This window comes from Coregonus clupeaformis, unplaced genomic scaffold (genome assembly GCF_020615455.1).
Source record: "Coregonus clupeaformis isolate EN_2021a unplaced genomic scaffold, ASM2061545v1 scaf2504, whole genome shotgun sequence".
NCBI classification, from domain to species: Eukaryota; Metazoa; Chordata; class Actinopteri; order Salmoniformes; family Salmonidae; genus Coregonus; species Coregonus clupeaformis.
The window spans coordinates 20818-48426 of record NW_025535958.1 but is presented as its reverse complement, the minus strand read 5'-3'; the positions used below and the strand labels follow the sequence as shown (position 1 = coordinate 48426).

The 27609-nt window shown below is 46.9% G+C and overlaps 1 protein-coding gene across 1 annotated transcript; it reads right to left on the bottom strand.

The window, feature by feature from the left end:
* Positions 1-13924: 13924 nt before the first annotated feature.
* On the bottom strand, positions 13925-24599 carry LOC121576504 (receptor-transporting protein 4-like). The gene is made up of 2 exons (XM_041889691.1): positions 24302-24599; positions 13925-14599 (listed from the first exon to the last, which is right to left on the bottom strand). Exons 1-2 carry the CDS (start codon positions 24448-24450, stop codon positions 14251-14253), a joined length of 498 nt encoding a protein of 165 aa, XP_041745625.1. The 5' UTR covers positions 24451-24599; the 3' UTR covers positions 13925-14250.
* Between the last annotated feature and the right edge of the window lie 3010 nt (positions 24600-27609).

The window sequence follows — 27609 nt, the reverse complement described above, 5'->3', positions numbered from 1 at the left end:
TGCTTGAAATGCAGATATGTATTGTGTTAGTGTGTAGTGCTTGAAATGCAGATATGTATTGTGTTAGTGTGTAGTGCTTGAAATGCAGATATGTATTGTGTTAGTGTGTAGTGCTTGAAATGCAGATATGTATTGTGTTAGTGTGTAGTGCTTGAAATGCAGATATGTATTGTGTTAGTGTGTAGTGCTTGAAATGCAGATATGTATTGTGTTAGTGTGTAGTGCTTGAAATGCAGATATGTATTGTGTTAGTGTGTAGTGCTTGAAATGCAGATATGTATTGTGTTAGTGTGTAGTGCTTGAAATGCAGATATGTATTGTGTTAGTGTGTAGTGCTTGAAATGCAGATATGTATTGTGTTAGTGTGTAGTGCTTGAAATGCAGATATGTATTGTGTTAGTGTGTAGTGCTTGAAATGCAGATATGTATTGTGTTAGTGTGTAGTGCTTGAAATGCAGATATGTATTGTGTTAGTGTGTAGTGCTTGAAATGCAGATATGTATTGTGTTAGTGTGTAGTGCTTGAAATGCAGATATGTATTGTGTTAGTGTGTAGTGCTTGAAATGCAGATATGTATTGTGTTAGTGTGTAGTGCTTGAAATGCAGATATGTATTGTGTTAGTGTGTAGTGCTTGAAATGCAGATATGTATTGTGTTAGTGTGTAGTGCTTGAAATGCAGATATGTATTGTGTTAGTGTGTAGTGCTTGAAATGCAGATATGTATTGTGTTAGTGTGTAGTGCTTGAAATGCAGATATGTATTGTGTTAGTGTGTAGTGCTTGAAATGCAGATATGTATTGTGTTAGTGTGTAGTGCTTGAAATGCAGATATGTATTGTGTTAGTGTGTAGTGCTTGGAAATGCAGATATGTATTGTGTTAGTGTGTAGTGCTTGAAATGCAGATATGTATTGTGTTAGTGTGTAGTGCTTGGAAATGCAGATATGTATTGTGTTAGTGTGTAGTGCTTGACTTGGAGTAAATTAGGTACAGGTACCAGGGACATAGGCATCAGAGGAGGCTGGTGGGAGGAGCTATAGGAGGATGGGCTCATTGTAATGGCTAGAATGGAATTAATGGAATGGTATCTAACACATCAAACATATGGAAACCACATGTTTGACTCCATTCCATTAATTTAATTCCAGCCATTACAATGAGCCTGTCCTCCTATGGCTTCTCCCACCAGCCTCCTCTGGTAGGCATGGATGGGACTGTGTGGTCTAGGGCCCACCCACTGGGGAGCCAGGCCCTGCCAGGCCCACCCAATCAGATAGAGCAAAAACTTAAAAAATAATACATTATTATTAGGGGTGTAACGATTCGTTTTAACAACGATTCGATTTGTATCACGATTCGTGGTTGTCGATACGATTCAAGGACGATATTGGTTCATTTAGAACGATACGATCCGAAACGATTCAGTGACATGAAATCGATTCAGTAACCTTTTAGCCCAAAATTCAACCAGTGTGACTGAAATAAATACCTGGATACTGGACAATGCAGGTGAAGTTTCCTAGATTCCTGTTTCTTGTAAGGACCGCAATGGTGGCTTGATAATTTCTCGCTCGTCGGCTTCTCCTCTGTCGTCCGCCATGCTATGTTTTGTTGTCTTGGCGCCTTTGCGCTGCTGCTGGCGCGATGACGTCACGGATAGGCAGACTGAATCGAGTAATGTTTAAAGCCTTTATCATTAAAAGTGCTAAGAAAAAACATCCATATAAAGTCTGACGTGCTTAAATCCAATGGGTTATTTCCTAGTATAGATACAATCGATTTATTACATTTTAAAACGATGTTAGATCGATATATGTTGTCCAAAAGGCCAACTCGCCGAGCACAGATCGATGTAGTTGGATCATAGGAATATAAATCGATACATCGATGTAGTAGATGGATCGTTACACCCCTAATTATTATTACAAAAATTCTCCTCAGCTTGAATCGACAGTCAATGTAGGAAGACTGTCACGAGTTGCTAAGCCAGAACCCAGAAGCAGACCAGGACAAGGTAAGTTGAAACGAAGGTGAGTGTTTATTACAAATTCAAGAGTGATGCTGAATAATCCAGGGAACAGAGCGGGCGGCGTTGATTAGTTGTTGGGGGTGCAGTGGTTGATCCCATCCTGGGTCGGCAGCCGCCCGACCACCAGGCAGAGGTTGGATGAAGGTTCCGGACGGGTGACTGCAGATGGAACAAAACGGGGTAAGTAAGCAACAAACCAACAAGGTGCAAAAACAACAAAACTAACGCTAGGCTCTAAGACTGATACTCTGGTAAACCTACTGTTCATGGCTAACGATCCGGCAGGGACTGGATGTTAGGCCAGAGCCTAAGAAGGGTGATGATCAGGACCAGGTGTGCAGATTGCTGATGGGATGCAGGTGCGGAAATCAAGAGAGCTCCCCGGAGCGTTCCCGAACCCTCGGGAAACTGGAGATCACGAACAGAAAAACTAGTCACCAGACAGGACCCGACTCAGACTGCCGGGATCGTTACAGTACCCCCTCCGGCCGAAACGCCACCGGGCGGACTCCCGGAGCGCCAGGATGGAGGCGGTAGAAGTCACTGATGAGGTCAGCATCTAGGACCTGTCGCGCGGAATCCAACTCCTCTCTTCAGGACCATACCCCTCCCAGTCCACGAGATACTGGAAACCCCGGCCCCGCCCGTCTGGAATCCATGATGCGGCGCACCGTGTAGGCAGGACCACCTCCGATCATCCGAGGAGGAGGAGGAGGAGGCGGAGGAGGCAACAGAGGACTGAGGAAAACAGGCTTGAGGCAGGAGACATGAAAGGTGGGATGGACTCTGAGCGTCCTCGGGAGTTTGAGTCGAACTGCCACCGGATTGATCACCTTCTCCACCACAAACGGACCAATGAACTTCGGTAACAACTTCCTAGACTCAGTCCGTAACGGAAGATCCCGTGTGGCCAACCAGACCCTATCTCCGATGGAATAGGTGGGAGCGGGGATCCGGCGACGATTCGCCTGGAGCTGATACCGGTCCGAAACTCTAAGGAGTGCCTTTCTGGCCCGATGCCAGGTCCGGTGGCACGAATATGGGCCTGAACAGAAGGCACTGAGAGCTCCCTCTCCTGAGAAGGGAACAGGGGAGGTTGGTAGCCATACAGGCACTGGAAGGGGAGACATCCCAGTGGCAGATGTAGGGAGAGTATTGTGGGCATACTCAACCCAAGGCAACTGAGAGACCCAGGAGGTGGGGTTGGAAGAGACCAGGCAGCGTAGCGTGGATTCCATCTTCTGGTTGGCTCTCTCCGCCTGACCATTGGATTGGGGGTGAAAACCAGATGTGAGACTGACTGTAGCTCCAATGGCCAAACAGAAGGACTTCCAGACAGCAGAGGTAAACTGAGGGCCACGGTCGGAAAACGATATCACTGGGCAAACCGTGGACCCTGAAAACCTCCCTAACCAGGATCTCGGACGTCTCCGAGGCAGAGGGAAGCTTGGCAATTGGCACAAAGTGGGCGAACTTGCTGAATCTGTCCACGATAGTCAGAACGACCGTGTTCCCCTCAGAAGCCGGGCAACCCAGTGACGAAGTCCAGGGCCAGATGCGACCATGGTCGCGGGGAATAGGAAGGGGGTGAAGTAGTCCAGAGCTGGGCCGATTGGTACTCTTATTCTGCGCACACACTGGACAGGCAGCAACAAAACCCCGAGTATCCTCGGCCATGGCAGGCCACCAAAAACGTCTGCGAAAACGCCATTGTCCGAGCCACGCCAGGGTGACAAGCCATCTTGCTGGCGTGGGACCATTTGAGGACAGCAGGGACGAACCGACTCAGGCACAAACAACCGACCGGGTGGACCGTTACGGGACCGGGCTGAGTCCGAGGAACGCCAGCACCTCCTCCTCAATCTTCCACATAACTGCTCCCACCGACGCAGTTCCGGGGGAAGAATTGTCTCGGTCTTGGACCCACTCTCCTCCGTCTTGGAGAACATCCGGGACAAGGCGTCCGCCCCTTGCCGTTCTTAGATCCAGGTCGGAACGTCAGGGAAAACTTGAATCGTCCGAAAAACAACGCCCACCTGGCCTGACGGGAGTTGAGACGTTTAGCCGATTGCACGTAAGCAAGATTCTTGTGGTCAGTCCAGACAATAAACGGTTGCTCCGCCCCCTCCAACCAGTGGCGCCACTCCTCCAAGGCAAGTTTCACCGCGAGAAGCTCCCGGTTACCCACATCGTAATTCCTCTCCGCAGGCGGCGGCGAGAGTAGTAGGCGCAGGGATGGAGTTTACTGTCCGTGGAGCATCGCTGCGACAGGATGGCGCCAACTCCCACATCAGACGCGTCCACTTCAACGAGCGAACTGACGGGCCGTGTCCGGTTGAGAGAGAATCGGTGCGTTGGTGAATCGCCTCTTCAAATCCAGAAACGCTCGATCCGCCTCCGGATTCCACTTGAAGGTCCTGATACTGGAAGTCAAGGCAGTTAACGGAGCGGCCACACGGCTGTAATCCCCGGATGAATCTGCGGTAGAAATTCGCAAACCCCAAAAAATCTCTGGAGCTGCAATCTCGTACCGGGCTGGGCCCATTCCAGAACCGCTCTAACCTTCTCCTGGTCCATCCTAATCTCTCCCCTGGAGATGATGTACCCGAGAAAGGATGTCGTGTGGGCGTGAAACTCGCACTTCTCGGCCTTCACGAACAGGCGATTCTCCAACAATCGCTGCAGAACCTGCCGGACATGCTGGACGTGGTCGGAAGGTTCCCTCGAGAAGATCAGAATGTCATCCAGGTAAACAAACACAAAGAGACCGATCATATCTCTCAGGACGTCGTTCACCATACTCTGGAATACCGCTGGAGCATTGGTCAGTCCAAACGGCATCACCTGATACTGAAGTGACCCATCGGTGTATTGAAACCCGTCAACCACTTCGTCCCCCTCTCTGATCCGGACCATGTGATACGCATTGCGTAGGTCTAGCTTGGTGAACACCGTAGCACCCTGTAAGGAGTCGAAGGCAGAACTCATCAAGGGCAGGGGATACTTGTTCTTGACCGTGATGTCATTCAACCCCGATAATCAATACACGGTCGAAGAGAGCCATCCTTCTTACCCACAAAGAAGAATCCTGCCCCCAGGGGGTGATGACGAGGGACGAACGAGACCAGCAGCTAGGGACTCCTTGATGTAGGTCTCCAAAGCCTCACGTTCAGGTCGGGAGATACTGTATAACCTTCCCTTGGGGTAGACAGCTCCAGGGAACAGGTTGATGGCACAATCATATGGTCGGTGGGGAGGGAGTGACAGAGCCTTCTGCTTACTGAAAACTTCCCCCAAATCGTGATATGTCTCGGGAACCAGGGACAAATCTGGGGGTTTAGCCTCAATCACCTGACTGGGAACCGAATGGGGGCAGGCAGTCTTGAGACAGTTAGCATGACAATCAAGGCTCCAACTCGTTACCTTGCCCGTCACCCAATCGAACGTGGATTGTGTTCCTTCAGCCAGGGGTATCCAAGGACCAGAGGAACATGGGAAGACGGCAGAATGAAGAATGAAATCATCTCAGAATGATTCCCCGACAACCGCATCTTAACCGGTTCGGGTCCTCATCGTGGATACGTGCCAGACTACTGCCGTTCAGAGTGGTCGCTTCAATGGCTTCCGGCAATTGCTCCTTGGAAAGCCCCAGCTGTTCCACCAACTCGGCATCAAGAAAGCTTCCATCGGCACCTGAATCGATAAAAGCGTTAATCGCTAAGCTCTGATTCCTGTTCACAAGGGTAGCCGGAAACGGGGTCTGACAGAGGTACTGAGAGGTTGAAACTGGCTCGCTAAAAGTCCTCCCAACTTTAGCGAGCCGGGCAGTTTGACGACCGCCGGGAACAAGTGGAGATGTAATGTCCCGAGCTACCACAGTAGAGGCAGCAGTTGGTCTTACGTCTATGTTGACGCTCCTCCTTGGTTAACCCGTGCCGCCCCACTTGCATGGGTTCAGAATCGGGAGAGAGGACCTCTCCACTAATCCTTTGTGGTGGAGAATGATCGACGTGTTCTGGTCCACCACCCGACCCGACTGGGAACTGAGAAGCTGATCGATTGGACGGACCCCATTGCTTCTCCCCTCCTTCGCTCTCGGACTCGATTATCCACCCGAATAGACAAGGCTACCAAGCTGTCCAGGTCACTAGGCTCCGGATAGGAGATCAACTCATCCTTGAGCTGCTCCGACAGACCCTGGTAAAAGGCCGCTTGCAGAGACTCCTCGTTCCACCCACTCTCCACAGCCAACGTCTTGAACTCGATCACGAAGTCGGCCACGCTGCGAGTTCCTTGGTGAAGCGAAAACAGGCGCCTAGCTGCGTCCCTCCCTCGGACGGAATGGTCGAAGAGCTTCCTCATCTCGGCCGTGAACCCCTGGTATGAAGCCATGCAGGGGTCTTGTCGTTCCCAAACGGCTGAAGCCCACTCCAGCGCTCGACCACGCAGCAACGCAATCACAAAAGGCTATCCTAGCCTTGTCTGTGGCATAAGAGTAGGGCTGTAGATCGAACACTAATCCACACTGCATAAGGAAGGAACGGCATCTTCCCAGCTCCCCCTCATATTTATCCGGCGTCGGAACCTTGGGCTCACGGAAGGACACAGCTCCAGAAGCGGCAGGCGAGATGGGTGAAACCGGTAGTGGATCCTCCACCGGAAACTTGCGTTGGTTCTGGACCTCCGTCAGACCGGTAGAAAGGTTCCGAACTGACAACGCGATCTCCTGTAGTACCGTGCTATGATGGCCCAACATCTTCTCCTGATGGGTAATGGCATGGCGAACAGAGTCCAGGTCCGCTGGGTTCATTACTGGCCGGATCGTTCTGTCACGAGTTGCTAAGCCAGAACCCAGAAGCAGACCAGGACAAGGTAAGTTGAAACGAAGGTGAGTGTTTATTACAAATTCAAGAGTGATGCTGAATAATCCAGGGAACAGAGCGGGCGGCGTTGATTAGTTGTTGGGGGGTGCAGTGGTTGATCCCATCCTGGGTCGGCAGCCGCCGACCACCAGGCAGAGGTTGGATGAAGGTTCCGGACGGGTGACTGCAGATGGAACAAAACGGGGGTAAGTAAGCAACAAACCAACAAGGTGCAAAAACAACAAAACTAACGCTAGGCTCTAAGACTGATACTCTGGTAAACCTACTGTTCATGGCTAACGATCCGGCAGGGACTGGATGTTAGGCCAGAGCCTAAGAAGGGTGATGATCAGGACCAGGTGTGCAGATTGCTGATGGGATGCAGGTGCGGAAATCAAGAGAGCTCCCCGGAGCGTTCCCGAACCCTCGGGAAACTGGAGATCACGAACAGAAAAACTAGTCACCAGACAGGACCCGACTCAGACTGCCGGGATCGTTACAAAGACACTTGGCTGTCATTAGTATATTTTTATGTAGGCTACACTTACATGCAGGACTACAATGTTTGCTAGTTTATGCATTATTATAATAATCCACTTCGTCACATGTGTTTTGAATCGAGCATCAAGGACCGAAATTGAATCATTTTTTTTTACTCAACAAAAAAGCTTGATGCAAGGTGGGCTCGAACCCACGGTTAAAAAACACTATTGATTACGTGTCTTTCCTCCATTGGAAAAGCCTATAAGACTTTAAAAAGTTGCCAATATTATGTTAAAATGTTGAAAAATCAGTCATTTTTGGTTGTCCCGCTTTACCAACCACAGCATGGAGTCGCTAAAGTGGGACAGTCTTATAGGCTTTTCCAATGGATGAAAGAGATCCAGTTTACATTAGGGACTCCCTGTACTTAGGTTAGGGAGGGATCTGCTTCTTGTAGGACTACATCCTGTTCATGTTTTCTTATAGTACTGTTATAAGTACTGCTTATCACACAACCACAAGCACCTTTTTTCCCACTTCCACTCGTGATGTTGGCTGTGGAAAATTAAACGTGGACAACCATTTTTGTAACGATCCCGGCAGTCTGAGTCGGGTCCTGTCTGTGGACTAGTTTTTTCTGTTCGTGATCTCCAGTTTCCCGAGGGTTCTGGAACGCTCCGGGGAGCTCTCTTGATTTCCGCACCTGCATCCCATCAGCAATCTGCACACCTGGTCCTGATCATCACCCTTCTTAGGCTCTGGCCTAACATCCATTCCCTGCCGGATCGTTAGCCATTAACATCATTCTCCCGGAACCTTCACCCAACCCCTGCCGTGCCATCATTTAATCTGCCACTTCGCCTCCACCTACTCATCTCCGCCACCCGCTCCGTCTCTCCTGGATTATTCTGCACCTTTTGAATATGTAAATAAACACTCACCTTCGTTCAACTCTCCTTGTCCTGGTCTGCTTCTGGGTTCTGTCTTAGGGAACCGTGACAGAACGATCCGGCCAGTAATGAACCCAGCGGACCTGGACTCTGTTCGCCATGCCATTACCCATCAGGAGAAGATGTTGGGCCATCATAGCACGGAGCTACAGGAGATCGCGTTGGCAGTTCGGAACCTTTCTACCGGTCTGACGGAGGTCCAGGACCAGCGCAAGTTTCGGTGGAGGATCCACTACCGGTTTCACCCATCCCGCCTGCCGCGTCTGGAGCGGTGTCCTTCCGTGAGCCCAAGGTTCCGCCTGGATAAATATGAGGGGGAGCTGGGAAGATGCCGTTCTTTCCTCATGCAGTGTGGGTTAGTGTTCGATCTACAGCCCTACTCTTATGCCACAGACAAGGCTAGGATAGCCTTTGTGATTGAGTTGCTGCGTGGTCGAGCGCTGGAGTGGGCTTCAGCCGTTTGGGGAAACGACAAGACCCCTGCATGGCTTCATACCCGGGGTTCACGGCCGAGATGAGGAAGCTCTTCGACCATTCCGTCCGAGGGAGGGACGCAGCTAGGCGCCTGTTTTCGCTTCACCAAGGAACTCGCAGCGTGGCCGACTTCGTGATCGAGTTCAAGACGTTGGCTGTGGAGAGTGGGTGGAATGAGGAGTCTCTGCAAGCGGCCTTTTACCAGGGTCTGTCGGAGCAGCTCAAGGATGAGTTGATCTCCTATCCGGAGCCTAGTGACCTGGACAGCTTGGTAGCCTTGTCTATCCGGGTGGATAATCGAGTCCGAGAGCGAAGGAGGAGAAGCAATGGGGTCCGTCCAATCGATCAGCTTCTCAGGTTCCAGTCGGGTCGGGATTGGACCAGAATACGTCGATCATCGTCCACCACACAGGATTAGTGGAGAGGTCCTGTCTTCCGATTCTGAACCAATGCAAGTAGGGCGGCACGGGTTAACCAAGGAGGAACGCCAACTCAGGCGTAGGGACTAACTGTTGCCTCTACTGTGGTGGTTCGGGACATTACCCGCCACCTGTTCCCGGCGGTCGTCAAACTGCGCGGCTCGCTAAAGTTGGGAGGACTTTTAGCGAGCCAGTTTCGACCTCTCAATACCTCTGTCAGACCCCGTTTCCCGGCTACCCTTGTGAACAGGAATCAGAGCTTAGCGATTAACGCTTTTATCGATTCAGGTGCCGATGGAAGCTTTCTTGATGCCGAGTTGGTGGAACAGCTGGGGCTTTCCAAGGAGCAATTGCCGGAAGCCATTAAGCGACCACTCTGAACGGCAGTAGTCTGGCACGTATCACGATGAGGACTGAACCGGTTAAGATGCTGTTGTCGGGGAATCATTCGGAGATGATTTCATTCTTCATTCTGCCGTCTTCCCATGTTCCTCTGGTCCTTGGATACCCCTGGCTGAAGGAACACAATCCCACGTTCGATTGGGTGACGGGCAAGGTAACGAGTTGGAGCCTTGATTGTCATGCTAACTGTCTCAAGACTGCCTGTCCCCATTCGGTTCCCAGTCAGGTGATTGAGGCTAAACCCCCAGATTTGTCCCTGGTTCCCGAGACATATCACGATTTGGGGGAAGTGTTCAGTAAGCAGAAGGCTCTGTCACTCCCTCCCCCACCGACCATATGATTGTGCCATCAACCTGTTCCCTGGAGCTGTCTACCCCAAGGGGAAGGTTATACAGTATCTCCCGCCCTGAACGTGAGGCTTTGGAGACCTACATCAAGGAGTCCCTAGCTGCTGGTCTCGTTCGTCCCTCGTCATCACCCCTGGGGGCAGGATTCTTCTTTGTGGGTAAGAAGGATGGCTCTCTTCGACCGTGGTATTGATTATCGGGGGTTGAATGACATCACGGTCAAGAACAAGTATCCCCTGCCCTTGATGAGTTCTGCCTTCGACTCCTTACAGGGTGCTACGGTGTTCACCAAGCTAGACCTACGCAATGCGTATCACATGGTCCGGATCAGAGAGGGAGACGAGTGGTTGACGGGTTTCAATACACCCGATGGGTCACCGAGTATCAGGTGATGCCGTTTGGACTGACCAATGCTCCAGCGGTATTCCAGAGTATGGTGAACGACGTCCTGAGAGATATGATCGGTCTCTTTGTGTTTGTTTACCTGGATGACATTCTGATCTTCTCGAAGGAACCTTCCGACCACGTCCAGCATGTCCGGCAGGTTCTGCAGCGATTGTTGGAGAATCGCCTGTTCGTGAAGGCCGAGAAGTGCGAGTTTCACGCCCACACGACATCCTTTCTCGGGTACATCATCTCCAGGGGAGAGATTAGGATGGACCAGGAGAAGGTTAGAGCGGTTCTGGAATGGGCCCAGCCCGGTACGAGATTGCAGCTCCAGAGATTTTTGGGGTTTGCGAATTTCTACCGCAGATTCATCCGGGATTACAGCCGTGTGGCCGCTCCGTTAACGGCCTTGACTTCCAGTATCAGGAGCTTCAAGTGGAATCCGAGGCGGATCGAGCGTTTCTGGATTTGAAGAGGCGATTCACCAACGCACCGATTCTCTCTCAACCGGACACGGCCCGTCAGTTCAGTCGTTGAAGTGGACGCGTCCGATGTGGGAGTTGGCGCCATCCTGTCGCAGCGATGCTCCACGGACAGTAAACTCCATCCCTGCGCCTACTACTCTCGTCGCCTTTCGCCTGCGGAGAGGAATTACGATGTGGGTAACCGGGAGCTTCTCGCGGTGAAACTTGCCTTGGAGGAGTGGCGCCACTGGTTGGAGGGGCGGAGCAGCCGTTTATTGTCTGGACTGACCACAAGAATCTTGCTTACGTGCAATCGGCTAGACGTCTCCAACTCCCGTCAGGCCAGGTGGTCGTTGTTTTTCGGACGATTCAATTTTTCCCTGACGTTCCGACCTGGATCTAAGAACGGCAAGGCGGACGCCTTGTCTCGGATGTTCTCCAAGACGGAGGAGAGTGGGTCCAAGACCGAGACAATTCTTCCCCGGAACTGCGTCGTGGGAGCTGTTAGGTGGAAGATTGAGGAGGAGGTGATGGCGGCTCTTCGGACGCAGCCCGGTCCCGGTAACGGTCCACCCGGGTCGGTTGTTTGTGCCTGAGTTGGTTCGTCCTGCGGTCCTCAAATGGTCCCACGCCAGCAAGATGGCTTGTCACCCTGGCGTGGCTCGGACGATGGCGTTTCTTCGCAGACGTTTTTGGTGGCCTGCCATGGCCGAGGATACTCGGGGTTATGTTGCTGCCTGTCCAGTGTGTGCGCAGAATAAGAGTACCAATCGGCCCAGCTCTGGACTACTTCACCCCCTTCCTATTCCCCGGCGACCATGGTCGCATCTGGCCCTGGACTTTGTCACTGGGTTGCCCGCTTCTGAGGGGAACACGGTCGTTCTGACTATCGTGGACAGATTCAGCAAGTTCGCCCACTTTGTGCCAATTGCCAAGCTTCCCTCTGCCTCGGAGACGTCCGAGATCCTGGTTAGGAGGTTTTCAGGGTCCACGGGTTGCCCAGTGATATCGTTTCCGACCGTGGCCCTCAGTTTACCTCTGCTGTCTGGAAGTCCTTCTGTTTGGCCATTGGAGCTACAGTCAGTCTCACATCTGGTTTTCACCCCCAATCTAATGGTCAGGCGGAGAGAGCCAACCAGAAGATGGAATCCACGCTACGCTGCCTGGCCTCTTCCAACCCCACCTCCTGGGTCTCTCAGTTGCCTTGGGTTGAGTATGCCCACAATACTCTCCCTACATCTGCCACTGGGATGTCTCCCTTCCAGTGCCTGTATGGCTACCAACCTCCCTTGTTCCCTTCTCAGGAGAAGGAGCTCTCAGTGCCTTCTGTTCAGGCCCATATTCGTCGTTGCCACCGGACCTGGCATCGGGCCAGAAAGGCACTCCTTAGAGTTTCGGACCGGTATCAGCTCCAGGCGAATCGTCGCCGGATCCCCGCTCCCACCTACACCATCGGAGATAGGGTCTGGTTGGCCACACGGGATCTTCCTTTACGGACTGAGTCTAGGAAGTTGTTACCGAAGTTCATTGGTCCGTTTGTGGTGGAGAAGGTGATCAATCCGGTGGCAGTTCGACTCAAACTCCCCGAGGACGCTCAGAGTCCATCCCACCTTTCATGTCTCCTGCCTCAAGCCTGTTTTCCTCAGTCCTCTGTTGCCTCCTCCGCCTCCTCCTCCTCCTCCTCGGATGATCGGAGGTGGTCCTGCCTACACGGTGCGACGCATCATGGATTCCAGACGGCGGGGCCGGGGTTTCCAGTATCTCGTGGACTGGGAGGGGTATGGTCCTGAAGAGAGGAGTTGGATTCCGCGGCGACAGATCCTAGATGCTGACCTCATCCGTGACTTCTACCGCCTCCATCCTGGCGCTCCGGGAGTCCGCCCGGTGGCGTTCGGTCGGAGGGGGGTACTGTAACGATCCCGGCAGTCTGAGTCGGGTCCTGTCTGTGGACTAGTTTTTTCTGTTCGTGATCTCCAGTTTCCCGAGGGTTCTGGAACGCTCCGGGGAGCTCTCTTGATTTCCGCACCTGCATCCCATCAGCAATCTGCACACCTGGTCCTGATCATCACCCTTCTTAGGCTCTGGCCTAACATCCATTCCCTGCCGGATCGTTAGCCATTAACATCATTCTCCCGGAACCTTCACCCAACCCCTGCCGTGCCATCATTTAATCTGCCACTTCGCCTCCACCTACTCATCTCCGCCACCCGCTCCGTCTCCTGGATTATTCTGCACCTTTTGAATATGTAAATAAACACTCACCTTCGTTCAACTCTCCTTGTCCTGGTCTGCTTCTGGGTTCTGTCTTAGGGAACCGTGACAATTTTTTTATTACATAATTCAAATAGGCTAACGAAATGTACCGGATCTCAGCTCCGCCTGGCTCTCATTTGGATCATAGGTACCGGGTCTCGGAACCGGGTGGGACTTGGCCCAATTTATGTTTCCATGTGTTTTTCTGATAAAGTAACTCCACAACAGTGAAATTAGATTTTTAATGCAGTTTAAAGCAGGTCAGGACATTTTACTTAGAAAGTTATAGATCATTAAAGTTTTCATCCCTGCTGAAACCATATGGAAAGGGAAGCACACACACACACACACACCCACACACACACACACAAACACACACACACACACACACACACAAACACACACACTTTTTTTATTTATTTTTTATTTCACCTTTATTTAACCAGGTAAGCCAGTTGAGAACAGGTTCTCATTTACAACTGCGACCTGGCCAAGACAAAGCAAAGTAGTGCAACAAAAACAACACAGAGTTACATATGGGGTAAAAAAAAAAAAAAACATAAAGTCAGAAATACAACAGAAAATATATATACAGTGTGTGCAAATGTAGCAAGTTATGGAGGTAAGGCAATAAATAGGCTATAGTGCAGAATAATTACAATAGTATTAACACTGGAATGCTAGATGTGCAAGAGATTATGTGCAAATAGAGATACTGGGGTGCAAAAGAGCAAATTAAATAGCAATATAGGGATGAGGTAGTTGGGTGGGCTAATTTCAGATGGGCTGTGTACAGGTGCAGTGATCGGTAAGGTGCTCTGACAACTGATGCACACACACAAATACACACACACACACACACACACACACACACACACACACAGACACACACAGACACACACAGACACACACTGAATATTCTAAACATTTTGTCACATTTTGCAGACTAAGATCTGTGTAAAGTCCCAGAAATATTTGTAATTGATGCAAATGGGTTTCTATGAATTTGCATTGTATTCGCCAAGCTGGAGTTGTTGCCAGTTGTCTCTGCACCATAAAGATGATGTCCTCACTTGACATGGGATATGATTTGTACATCTGTTGAGAAGTAATTCCTTGAACTCATATACATTTAGGAATTAAACATTTCCCAGATTTTTCTAGCTTTTTCCTTCTATGGTTTATTTTGTGGTCACCTGTCTGCAGATGCCATGTTGGCAGGCTTCACAATGGGCAGCCTCATGGGGTCCATCAATCCTCCCAACAAAATGGAATGATTTATTCTGCTCGCCTGGGTCCTTATCGTAGTACTTGACGAGGATCTTCTCGACAAGCTTCTCCAGCAGCACCTCAATGTTCTCTGCTTTGAAATGAGGCTCCTCCATTTGGCTCGGTACACACTTCTTGCACTTCTGTCTGAAGCGTTTCACTTTAACCATCCCCTTGTTCTCCACTGCCAACAGGCGCATGTGAAACACCACCAGAACTCTCTTCGAAGGCCAGGTCCTCTTACACTTTGAGCACATGAACCTGCAGGGAGAAATAAGTGATATGTACAGTGAGGGAAAAAGTATTTGATCCTGTAGTATATGATGAATGGTGGTCGTCATGGCTGATGAACAAAAGGAGTCTGCTCATACTGAACATTGATCATAAGGTTTATTCAGACCACAAGCTTCAGCATGAGTAACAGACACGCGTGGTCCGGAGAGCAGTGTCCTCCCATTCTAATTTCTGCTCTGTCCTATCTTCTTCGTTCACCCCTATTTATAACCAATGCAACAAGATGGGCTCCCTCTGCTGGCCAGTTTACAATACACTTCCTGTCTATTATATGTTACCTTATACTAACCATTGTCTTGTGATACTAACATAACCAACATTCCATTTCGTCATGAAAAACATTTAACAAAGGCATAATCTTCAGATACCATATTCCCCCTTTCGAGACAACCCAAACGTCTCAAACCAAACAGAATAGGATTATGACTAGTAACAATTTATCTTATTGAATATCTTTAACCTTAAACCAAACACATTCTCCTCTAGAGTGTAAATACCTTTCTATGAAATACCTGTTTATGAAGTGTGAATACATTACTATGACATATGAAGAAATCTCTATGGAGTGTAAGAGCGAAAAACTGTCCAGCAGCCATCCATCCATATCAATCAAGACAGTAAAATTCTCTCACGGTCCCTCTGCCCCAGGCAACCACCGTCGGTACTCCAGATAACCTCATAACTCATGTAAATGCATTTGAAAGTATGATGCAACTAAATACACATGTAAACAAAATCCTATCCATAAATATCCATTGTACAGCTGGTCAACCCATCGAATCGTACAATGAATCTCTCCCCTTCCTAGACCTTCTGTCCCTAACCCCATCGAAATAAACAAAAAGCATCTAAGTTCCTCATCTGCATTCAATAACATCAAACATCATTCTACTAAAATCAATACCTAAGAATATGACACAATTATGTATTACACATCAAATATGTCTATATTTCATTGCTGACACTGGAATGTAGTCCACTACACTTCATCTCCTCCGTAGTCTCCTCCTCCAATGGACTGTTGATGATGGAATCAGCCACACCCTCCTTGTTTCATCTCCTCCAGTCATATTCTCCCTTCATATTGTCTTTGTTTGAGTATTCCAATCTCCACATGTTCTCCCAAATGCTTCTGAAATGACAAGAAAATAAACGACCAAACAGTATCTTTTCCAAAAAACCACATTTTGAAATTAAACATCAATATCCACTAACAATCTAAAAATGATATATAAATGATGCATGAATCACATTATCCATCCCCCCCTTTGATTCATAAATCATACTAAAAATCATACTAATATTGAAAAACCAATTTGAAAAATCATCAAATAATCCAAAATGATATTTATCCATCAGTAGGCCACTTGTCCCTCTTCGTCCAAATCCGGAACAGTCAACAATGGCATCTGAGTGTTGCCTCCAGGCACCACTTCTCCAACCTATCTCAACCTCATAACTTTCTCAAAAGTCAGTAACATATTACACAGTGCCTTAAAATGTACCCCATCACTGCCCCCTACTGGCCTAACTGATTTTGCATCCAAATGCATCCCTGATATCTTCCAAATGTTACACCATACCATGAATGAAGTCCCCCTTCTCCCTTAAACCTACCCTTCAATGATAGGCTTGAAGACTATAACATGTAGCCATGTCACCCTTTTAACCCTAGATTTAGCTGTGTTCAGTGCTAACTCTCTTTTAATAGTAAAAGCCTCATATGGAAGCTTCAATGTTGACATGTAACCAAATCCTCTCCATCCCTAATGCAAGAATATAAATGCTTTATCACCCCCAAACCCCTAAATATCTCTAAGATTCCCCATAGTCACCCTGTCAGTCAAAAGCTAATCTTTTAACCATCAAAGTCCTGCTTTTCTTACTACCTGGTATATAAAAAATTACATTATATTTGTCATCTCTAACCTTATGTTCATGCTTATCCAAAGTTATCATATAACATCCCAATATGATATTCCCATAAACATACCCTTTACCTCATATGTTTTATTAGACCAAAAACAATAACTTTTAGCCCTCAATGTTTCACCTGAATACTTCAGGTTTCCATTGTTACCTGACCTTACTTTCTATCTAACAATTCCCATAGGATAATCCATTTACCCAAGAACCCTTAAACCCTACTGTTCTGACAACTACATTATTTTATCGGTCAATGACTGTTGCCGACACCACAGTCATGACAAAGCATAACCCTGCCCAGACCCGCCAGAGGCCGCGCGACCGTCTAACACGTCTTGGGCTGGCATCCCCAACAGACATCAACCCTCAAGATTCCTCACTGATTCTCACAGAATGAGTTAATATATCTCTAATTTTCACAACAGAGGAACGAGCAGCACTGATCAGATGCCCCCCCCCTCTGTCCCCAAAATCAAAAGACCTCATCCTGCAGCTTCCATGATGAATCTCTCTTCTCCATTTCAGATTAATCTATATTGCTCTCTCTCTGCCCTCCTATTTTCCATAACCTCCTGAGTCCCTCTTGCTACCTCTAATTTCAGAAAAGTTGTCATCATCCTTCCAACATTTGCTATTACCATCGTATCATTAATCCCTTCCCAAAGTTACCATTAACGTTGTTGATTTAGTCGATGAATTAAAACCCTTAATTCCTTCTAATGGAAAAGCTACCAACATCCTATTCGATTATTCCCTGTTGGAGTGACTACTGTAATAAACTTATCCTTAACTCCCTCTGTGACTGTGAAAAGTTTGACATACTTCAAATCTTCCATTATAAGCATCACCTTACAAATTACATAGCCCTTTAACCAATAATTCTTAACCAAAACAAATTTTAATGCTTTCACTAGATAAGTACACATATTCTCCCTGATCTTTATCTGTAACCTTACGCAAATTAAGTGAACAGTCACTCCTAACCCTCTTCTAAACTATACCTCCTTTTACTCCTGGTCCTAATAACAACACTTATTCTCCATAATTATCTCTCCATATGGGAGAAACGTCCCCATCCTAAACCTAATAAGTGTTTTCCCCCTAAAATTGGTGCTTATTGGTTCCCTTATAATCAAATGCAATATATTTATGACTTTAATACCTATCAATGTTGAAAGAGTTAAATTGCTTCTCTCTGTTGTACTTCCATCCATCACCACTAGTGTCACGTTTTCCCCAAATCTCAGTCCTATCTCTAAATCCCTGACTTTCAAACTTTTGATTACACAAAGTACACCTATAATGACCTTGATCTCCCTGCTGGAAACTGTAAATATAGATACTCAATCACCCTCAAATCATTCAGCAACACATACTTTCTCAATGCATCTGCTCCTAACCGATTTAAACTCCTACCATATCTTCCCACTAAACTTTAAAATGTCCTTCCTCACTGTTCTCTCTCTGTCTTACTACTAACTTTGAAACTTAGCTTACTGTCTCAGAGTTCCTTCACCCCTAGTTCTCCTAACTTATTTTAATCTAATCTTTTCTCTCATAACATTTAAAACCTTTTCCCACTGATTTATTGACAAAATTCCTTCCCACCAATTTTAGAATACGTGATTGGGAAAATTCCCCCACCTGCTTCTGACTCATTACACACAGACTTGGCAAATCCGACTAAACACCTTTTAGCCTAACCTCAAATCTCTTAGTGTAAGAATGTAACCCAAAATAACAGTCACCCCTATTAAATTTATTCCCAGACAGATTGTCTAACAGGCAATCTAATACATTATCATCCTTCCTATGATATTTATCTTTTAAGCAAATGATTCCCAAAAACCCCACTTCTTAAAATATTCCACCAGACAGTCAGTCGTCCAGTGTGTCTCTGATTGAACCCTTCAATTTAAACCATGCATCTCTTCCCACAATATCCTTGATATATTGTCCTAATATTAGTATGTCTATTGTAATTTCCTATTTGACTTCTATAACAGAGCTCAATTGATTCCCTAAGCGTATTTAAACTGTTTTACTACCTCAAATCCCTATCCTAACCTAATTAGTTTATTTTACAGAGTGATATGTTTAACCTCTTTAGGCTGAACCCAGATAAGTTTTTCCCCCTATTCACTATCACTTCTAATGGTCGATTGTTTTAACTGTTAGCTATTTTCCCTTCTCCTCTAATCGATGCTATCAGCTGATACCCCCTTCTGGATATTCTAGGCACTCTAGAATATTTAGTGTTCACCTGAAGCACAGGTGATCTTGAATTACCCCTGTATCTTCCTTAAAAATGTTCTCTTGTTTCCTCCTGACTTGTTGCTGTGGATAGGGAGCATCTGGTACCCCCCTTTGACTGATACAATTGCATTTGATATTGTTCAGTTGAAGCTGTGACAGTGATTGTTGATTTGATTCACTCTGATTCTTCATACTTTCCTTCTTCTCCACCACCAGTTATAAGTTGTATTTGATTGAGTTTTCTTCGTCCAGTTATTCTCGTTGTGGACCTATCAGTATTCTTCAATAGGTTATCTTCTAAGTTCTGTTCTTGAAATATCATTTTCCATCATCTTATTACTTTTCTTCAGCACCTTTGCCTCAATGTATTCTTCTTCTCCTCCAATTCTTGGGATTAAAAATGTTCTCCGCAGGTTTTCTCCTTGTCTCTTCTGTATCTTCAGCGTCTCGAGCTGTTACTTCTTCTAAACTATTCGCTTTATCCAGGCATGATAAGCATCAGTCTATACCTCCATTTCTTCTTTGCTAGTCATTGTAGGATAAAATCCTCTTGAACATAGAACACCTTTAATCTCCAAATCTTTCTTCATCAGAACTCAAATCTCTTGTCTCCTTCTTCGTTCAACTTTCATCAGAGATCAAGTCTCCAGTATCCTTCTTCGTTTCTCCTCTTGCCAACTTCCTTCTGATCACAGAGTCATCTCCACCCATGACCTCTTCATCATCACTCATCGTCGTCATCCTCATCTCCTTAAGTTCCCAGACATCTCGGTTTCTTCCGTCTTCTGGATTCATCTTCATCGTTGTTTCTGCTCGTATTCGTCTTCATCTCTGATGCCATAATCACCCTGCTGGATGATGTCTTTCTGCTGAATCCATATGTGAGAAAGGTGTACTAACATCTGCCATTAGTCTCTCCTAACACTACTCTAACCCTACTTTGATCAAAAATGACTATTTTAATCAATTTTCCCCTATATCAAGCCCTTTATATTCCTTTATTGTGAACTATCCTATTTTAGACTGTATAAGTTATATATACTTCCCCCCCTGTAATTATTAATATAACCCTAACAAATCCATTAACCATCCTGAATAATTAACCCCAATTTTTATTCCTATATCCTATGTCACCAACTTATCCATTAGTGTTGAGTATATTACCACAACCCATCAAATGCAAGTAAATGCAAGTTAGTCATCTTCAGACTAAAATACCCATAAACAAAGCCTTCTAACCTTACAACCCTTCAATACTCCAATTCCCATAACCCCTTGCTCTATTAGCTCTAATTATCATAAATTTACAGAAGAATCCTCAATCCATCCTGGATTCCCAACCCATCTGTAATTAAACCCCAATGATGCACATAGCCTCCAAAATGAAATTTTTAATGAATCAGTTTGCCAAGCTTATGCGAAATCGTCATAACATCACATATCCTGTATGGGGAAGATTTTGTGAACTAGCCTGATATCTGATCCGATCCTCTGCCTCGTCACCTTGTCACGTGACGCAGTCAGCACTTCCTGTATCTCCTCTCGCCTCTCGCTTAGCGTTCCTCTCATATGACAGAAGAACAAAGACACAACATAACATTTTAGTCGTTAATGCAATCACTGAGTATTTCCAACCATTCAATATTCGTTTGTTCTACATTATTCACTGTAAGACTTTAACTCAGGACTAATTATAGATCGCCCAAAAACCTTTTGCTTTCAATCCGTCATTTAATTATTTAATTCAATCTATTATAATCCGTTATCCTATATTTAATTTATAAATTCAATAGGCTCCAAACAAGTTTCATCTTAACCAATCACAGTTTAAACTAGAATCATCGTGTTAAAATCTCTTTATGCGTATTTGTTTCGTCGTCTGTGTCCCTCTGTCTCCCCCTGCAGTTTAACCAATGTGTTGTTTTGCAGAATCCCACACATGCGCAAATATCATTTATTACATAGATCGCTCCAAAACATTTCATTTAATTTTAATCGTCTTTTAATTTAATTAATTATACCCCGTCAACATATATTTGATTTATAACTTTACTACATCTTGCCAAATAGTTTAACGTTCCAATAACAGTTACTGTAACGATTTTAAAAGATTCATGTCCAACGTTCCTTCCCAATAGCTATTAAACCCCTGCAACCACCAACAAGAAACCCCAAAGACCTCCGACCTTAAGCCACCATTTTGTTCCGTCACCTCAACACGACCACATGTCGTAGATTTAGTGCCGTAAACCAAAACGTGTCCTAATCTCGGGTCATAAACTCCAACTCCCACGTTGGGTACTGTAATGTCGTAAATTTAAACGCATGCGCACAACCATTCAAAAATACTTTTCCCCATGAAAGAATGATTCTCTCCTCTCTCCCCAAACAGAAAGAATAACAGCCAGCTGTAACTTCCCATTTCCCCCTTCTAGTCAAACAACATTTAACAGAGCTCACAAAACATACAAACCGACTTACAAACAGTAACAAGTTTAAGAGACTTTAACCCGTCGCAACGGAATCTCTAAGGAGACGTTAACATGTAGCACACAACACAGTTAGCCTGTAGCATTAGCATTTAGCTTAGCCTAAAGTACATGGTGACACAACACACATTTAGCCGTTAGCATTAGCCGTTAGCATTAGCCACGATGTACCACGTGACCTGAAACAATGAAGAATGAGCTGTAGCCTCTAGCTAACTGCGGTATACTACACAAATCAATATCCTGCACCGTGGCCCAATCATTTTCCATGATTATCAATAATATCTCCTTCTAACTTTGTGTTGCCTTGAAAGATGAATCTCATATCAAGAGGTTACCCCCAAACCAATTTCCCGTCGACCAGAGGAGGAGAATAACATAGATACACCAATTCACTTCATAATTCCCGCTTAAGAAATCAACCAGACTCAGTCTAACTAAGACCTGGATTTCTGGCCCACTCCTGTGAGTCGCCTCGCCATGAGGTCTTTTCCAGATTCACGGTGCTCTAATTATGCATACGTATTCCAACATTAATTGCCAATCCATTGTCAATCGTTACCAATGAAATATAAAGTTCTACCGTTCATCATTGTCCATAGTTACCAATGATCATTGTCCATAGTTACCAATGAAATATAAAATTTAGAATATTTAAGTTATCAGACTCCCAATCAACAGCCATAACGCCACCCGAAACACGGTCGTAAGGGTACATTCCTCCAGTGTACATAAGCAGTAACAAAACCAACAACTTAGCTGTGTCTAGCCGGGTCATGACTCCAGACCAAAGTCAGCCTGAGTTAGCTTGACTCCAAATGCAGCAAAGAAGGATTGCATCATCCCTCCTGGCAAGCTCGCCATTATGTAGTATATGATGAATGGTGGTCGTCATGGCTGATGAACAAAAGGAGTCTGCTCATACTGAACATTGATCATAAGGTTTATTCAGACCACAAGCTTCAGCATGAGTAACAGACACGCGTGGTCCGGAGAGCAGTGTCCTCCCATTCTAATTTCTGCTCTGTCCTATCTTCTTCGTTCACCCCTATTTATAACCAATGCAACAAGATGGGCTCCCTCTGCTGGCCAGTTTACAATACACTTCCTGTCTATTATATGTTACCTTATACTAACCATTGTCTTGTGATACTAACATAACCAACATTCCATTTCGTCATGAAAAACATTTAACAAAGGCATAATCTTCAGATACCATAATCCCCTGCTTATTTTGTACGTTTGCCCACTGACAAAGACATGATCAGTCTATAATTTGAATAGTAGGTTTATTTGAACAGTGAGAGACAGAATAACAACAACAAAAATCCAGAAAAACGCATGTCAAAAATGTTATGAATTGATTTGCATTTTAATGAGGGAAATAAGTATTTGACCCCTCTGCAAAACATGACTTAGTACTTGGTGGCAAAACCCTTGTTGGCAATCACAGAGGTCAGACGTTTCTTGTAGTTGGCCACAAGGTTTGCACACATCTCAGGAAGGATTTTGTCCCACTCCTCTTTGCAGATCTTCTCCAAGTCATTAAGGTTTCGAGCCTGACGTTTGGCAACTCGAACCTTCAGCTCTCTCCGCAGATTTTCTATGGGATTAAGGTCTGGAGACTAGCTAGGCCACTCCAGGAACTTAATGTGCTTCTTCTTGAGCCACTCCTTTGTTGCCTTGGCCATGTGTTTTGGGTCATTGTCATGCTGGAATACCCATCCACGACCCATTTTCAATGCCCTGGTTGAGTTAAGGAGGTTCTCACCCAAGATTTGACGGTACATGGCCCCGTCCATCGTCCCTTTGATGCGGTGAAGTTGTCCTGACCCCTTAGCAGAAAAACACCCCCAAAGCATAATGTTTCTATCTCCATGTTTGACGGTGGGGATGGTGTTCTTGGGGTCATAGGCAGCATTCCTCCTCCTCCAAACACGGCGAGTTGAGTTGATGCCAAAGAGCTCCATTTTGGTCTCATCTGACCACAACACTTTCACCCAGTTCTCCTCTGAATCATTCAGATGTTCATTGGCCACCTGTATATGTGCTTTCTTGAGCAGGGGGACCTTGCGGGCGCTGCAGGATTTCAGTCCTTCACAGCGTAGTGTGATACCAATTGTTTTCTTGGTGACTATGGTCCCAGCTGCCTTGAGATCATTGACAAGATCCTCCCGTGTAGTTCTGGGCTGATTCCTCACCGTTCTCATGATCATTGCAACTCCACGAGGTGAGATCTTGCATGGAGCCCCAGGCCGAGGGAGATTGACAGTTATTTTGTGTTTCTTCCATTTGCGAATAATCGCACTCAACTGTTGTCACCTTCTCACCAAGCTGCTTGGCGATGGTCTTGTAGCCCATTCCAGCCTTGTGTAGGTCTACAATCTTGTCCCTGACATCCTTGGAGAGCTCTTTGGTCTTGGCCATGGTGGAGAGTTTGGAATCTGATTGATTGATTGCTTCTGTGGACAGGTGTCTTTTATACAGGTAACAAGCTGAGATTAGGAGCACTCCCTTTAAGAGTGTGCTCCTAATCTCAGCTCGTTACCTGTATAAAAGACACCTGGGAGCCAGAAATATTTCTGATTGAGAGGGGGTCAAATACTTATTTCCCTCATTAAAATGCAAATCAATTTATAACATTTTTGACATGCGTTTTTATGGAATTTTTTGTTATTATTATGTCTCTCACTGTCCAAATAAACCTACCATTAAAATTATAGACTGATAATTTCTTTGTCAGTGGGCAAACGTACAAAATCAGCAGGGGATCAAATACTTTTTTTCCTCACTGTAAATACCTAATTTCAGTATAAAAAGTTAGTCAAAGTACATAAAGTTCATTTAATGTCTTAATTCTGAATTTAATCTATCAAGTCCCTATCCATTTGAATACAGTAATTGAACATTTAATCAGGTTTAATGTACATTTGTAAACACATTTCTAAGTTCCGAATTGAATTGATAAGTCTATTTCCACTTTATTCAAAGAGCCTACCTTGCAAATGCCCCACTGATGTACTCCTGCCAACCTCCCGCTGGGTGATCAGGAACAATGGCGTCATCAAATTCAATGCTCCAGGTGTCCTCTATGTCATGCTCCTCAATCGTGTCCTGGAGAACGCTGTCCCATTCCTGAAGAGCCATTGCTTCTGAGCAGAGGAAGTAGTATCTTTCCAAAATGGACAGTATAGCCGTAGCTTTTCGAAATGTATGTCTGTCCGTGAGATTGTGTCTACTCACTGGGCTTTATATATGCTATCCACAATGACTGGGCTGTCCGTCATCACAGCTGATCGTTGATTGCCTCTGCATTTGGACACACTGACGTCAATAACTCTGTTGCTAGAAAAATGAAAGGAAGGGAGAAATGAAACTGAAAGCTTGCTCTCTCTGTTTTCCCTTAAGTTTCTATTGCTGCTGAAATCACTTTGTTTGCCCTGAGTCATTATGACATGTCTCTATAAAGTCCAGGGCAATAATATGGCATGTGCAATTTAATAATAATGGCACTGCTCAACTACCAAATATGAATACTGCATGTACTATGGGGAAAACTTTCCATTTACTTTCCCCAGCATTTTACATGGATGATGGCAAGCTATCAAGAGCCCCTTTTATACCTAGTTCTAAATTGTGTCCTTTCTCTTAATATTGTCCACATTCTGATTGTGCCCACGTTTTCAGACAGGTGTAGACAGTCAAGACAAATTGTGATCTGATTGTGATCAGATCTTCCTGACGACCTCCGGGGGGTAGTCCAGCACGCAACATGGACAAGTGTAGACAGATCTGGACAGAGAAACCCTTTCAATCATAATGATTCTGCCCTCTGAAATCATTGGCAGGTGACTGATTACATCGATATGTGTCTTACAAATTAAATAAATAATAATACCTGACTCATGGTATCACCAGGTATAAACAGGGCTAAGGTCTGCTGGCAATCAGATTAAGGTGAATAGGGCCTTCCTTATCTAGCTGTCACGCCCTGTCACGCCCTGGGACTCTTATATGTTGAGCCAGGGTGTGGAGTTTCTATGTGTTATTTTCTATGTTGTGTTCAAGTTCGTGTTTTCTATGTTGGCCAGGGTGGTTCCCAATCAGAGGCAGCTGATTCTCGTTGTCTCTGATTGGGGACCATACTTAGGCAGCCTGTTGGCACTTTTGTTTTGTGGGATCTTGTTCTGTATAGGTTTGTGTTGGTGAACCTTGAGACTTCACGTATCGTTTATTGTTTTGGTTCGTTGTGTGTACACTAATAAAAGATGTACGCCTATCACGCTGCGCCTTGGTCCGCTGTTTATGACGATCGTGACACTAGCCTACACAATAAAGAGCTCTCAAGATGCAGACAGTCACTGAAATATATCAAGCGATGTGAAAAGAATGCCTGTAAAAATCGTCAAAGACCCCAACCACACAATCCGTAGACTATTTTCTCTGCTGCAGCACGGCAAGAGGTACCAGTGCATCAAGTCTAACACCAACAGGCTCTTGAACAAAATCAAATCAAATCAAAATGTATTTGTCACATACACGTGTTTAGCAGCTTCTACCCCCGAGCAATACGACTGATATATAGCTAACAAAATAGCTACACGGACCGAGTTCACCTTGTATCTGTCACGATCGTCAGGGAGAGAAGTAGACCAATGCGCAGCGTGATGAACGAACATGATCACTTTATTTAATAAAGTGCACACACGAAACAACAAAACAATAAACGACTCGTGAAGTCCACGGTGACAATGACCGAACACGGAACAAAAACCCACAAACACAAAGTGAAAAACAGACAGTTTAAATATGGCTCCCAATCAGAAACAACCAGCAAACAGCTGACACTTGTTGCCTCTGATTGGGAGTCACTAAGGCAAACATAGAAAACAACAAACCAGAACCCCCAACATAGAAATAAACCACATAGAATGAACACACCCTGGCTCAACATATAGAGTCCCAGAGCCAGGGTGTGACAGTACCAACCCCTAAGAAAAATAGGGGAGGGCTGGGTGGGCACTCCTCCTCGGCGGCGGTTCTGGCTCCGGGCTTGCCCACCACCCTCCAATAAACCCCCCATAGCGCCCCTGGTCCGGTCTGGCCCCGCTGGCTGGAGCTGACCTGGACGTAGCAGGAGCGGCTAGCTTCAGCGCCGTTGGGGAGCAATAAAGCGGTACCTGATTTGGCACCGATGACCCAGGCACGGGTTGTGCCGGACTGACGACGCGCACCCCAGTTTTGGTGCGTGAGGCAGGAAAGGACCGGACCTGGCTGTCGATGCGCACCCCTGGCTTGGTGCGTGGAGCAGCAACGGGCCGGACCGGGCTGACGATACGCACCCCTGGCTTTGTGCGTGGAGCCGGAACGGGCCTCACCGGACTGATGACTCGCACCCCTGGCTTGGTGCGTGGAGCAGCAACGGGCCGGACCGGGCTGACGATGCGCACCCCTGGCTTGGTGCGTGGAGCAGCGACGGGCCGGACCGGGCAGACGATACGCACCCCTGGCTTGGTGCGTGAGCCGAACGGGCCTCACCGGACTGACGACTTCGCACTCCCTGGCTTGGTGCGTGAGCAGCAACGGGCCGGACCGGGCAGACGATACGCACCCCTGGCTTGTGCGTGAGCCGAACGGGCCTCACCGGACTGACGCACTCGCACCCCTGGCCTGCGCGTGGAGCAGCACAGGCCGGACCGGCTGACGATCGCACCCCTGGCTTGTGCGTGGAGCCGAACGGCCTCACCGGACTGACGGGCACACCACTGGCTTGGTGCGTGGAGGAGGAACGGGCCTTACCAGGCTGACGACGCACACCATAGGCTTGGTGCGTGGAGCAGGGACAGGCCGGACTGGGCTGACGAAGCGCACCACTGACTTGCTGCGGGGGGCAGGAACGGGCCGAGCCGGTCTGACGGGCGCACCACTGACTTGGTGCGGGAGCAGGAACGGGCCGAGCCGGGCTGACGAAGGGCACCACTGACTTGGTGCGGGGAGCAGGAACAGACCGGACCGTACTGGGGACACACCCCTGGCCCTACACCGGGATCTGGAACGGGCCGGACCGGACTGGTAACACACCCCAGTACCTCTCGCCGTGCCTCTCTACCTTCCATCCCCTCTTCGACCAGTGGCCCCCGTAACCTGGCGGCCTCCTCTGCCAACCCGCTGGACCGCTCTATCGCGGCCTCCTGCTGCCCCGACGTCGTGAGCCCCCCTAAAAAAATTTCTGGGGGTCTCTCCTCCCCGTGGGCCAGGCCTCTATCGTTCTCGCCCAACTCTCGCTCTTCTGCCCCCAATTCCAGC

Bases quoted from the DNA above. Each gene is read 5' to 3' on its own strand.
- LOC121576504 (XM_041889691.1), bottom strand. From the start codon at position 24,450: ATGGCTCTTCAGGAATGGGACAGCGTTCTCCAGGACACGATTGAGGAG. The intron at 14,600-24,301 runs GTAGGCTCTTTG...TTCTCCCTGCAG, and splicing joins ATCAGTGGGGCATTTGCAAG to GTTCATGTGCTCAAAGTGTA.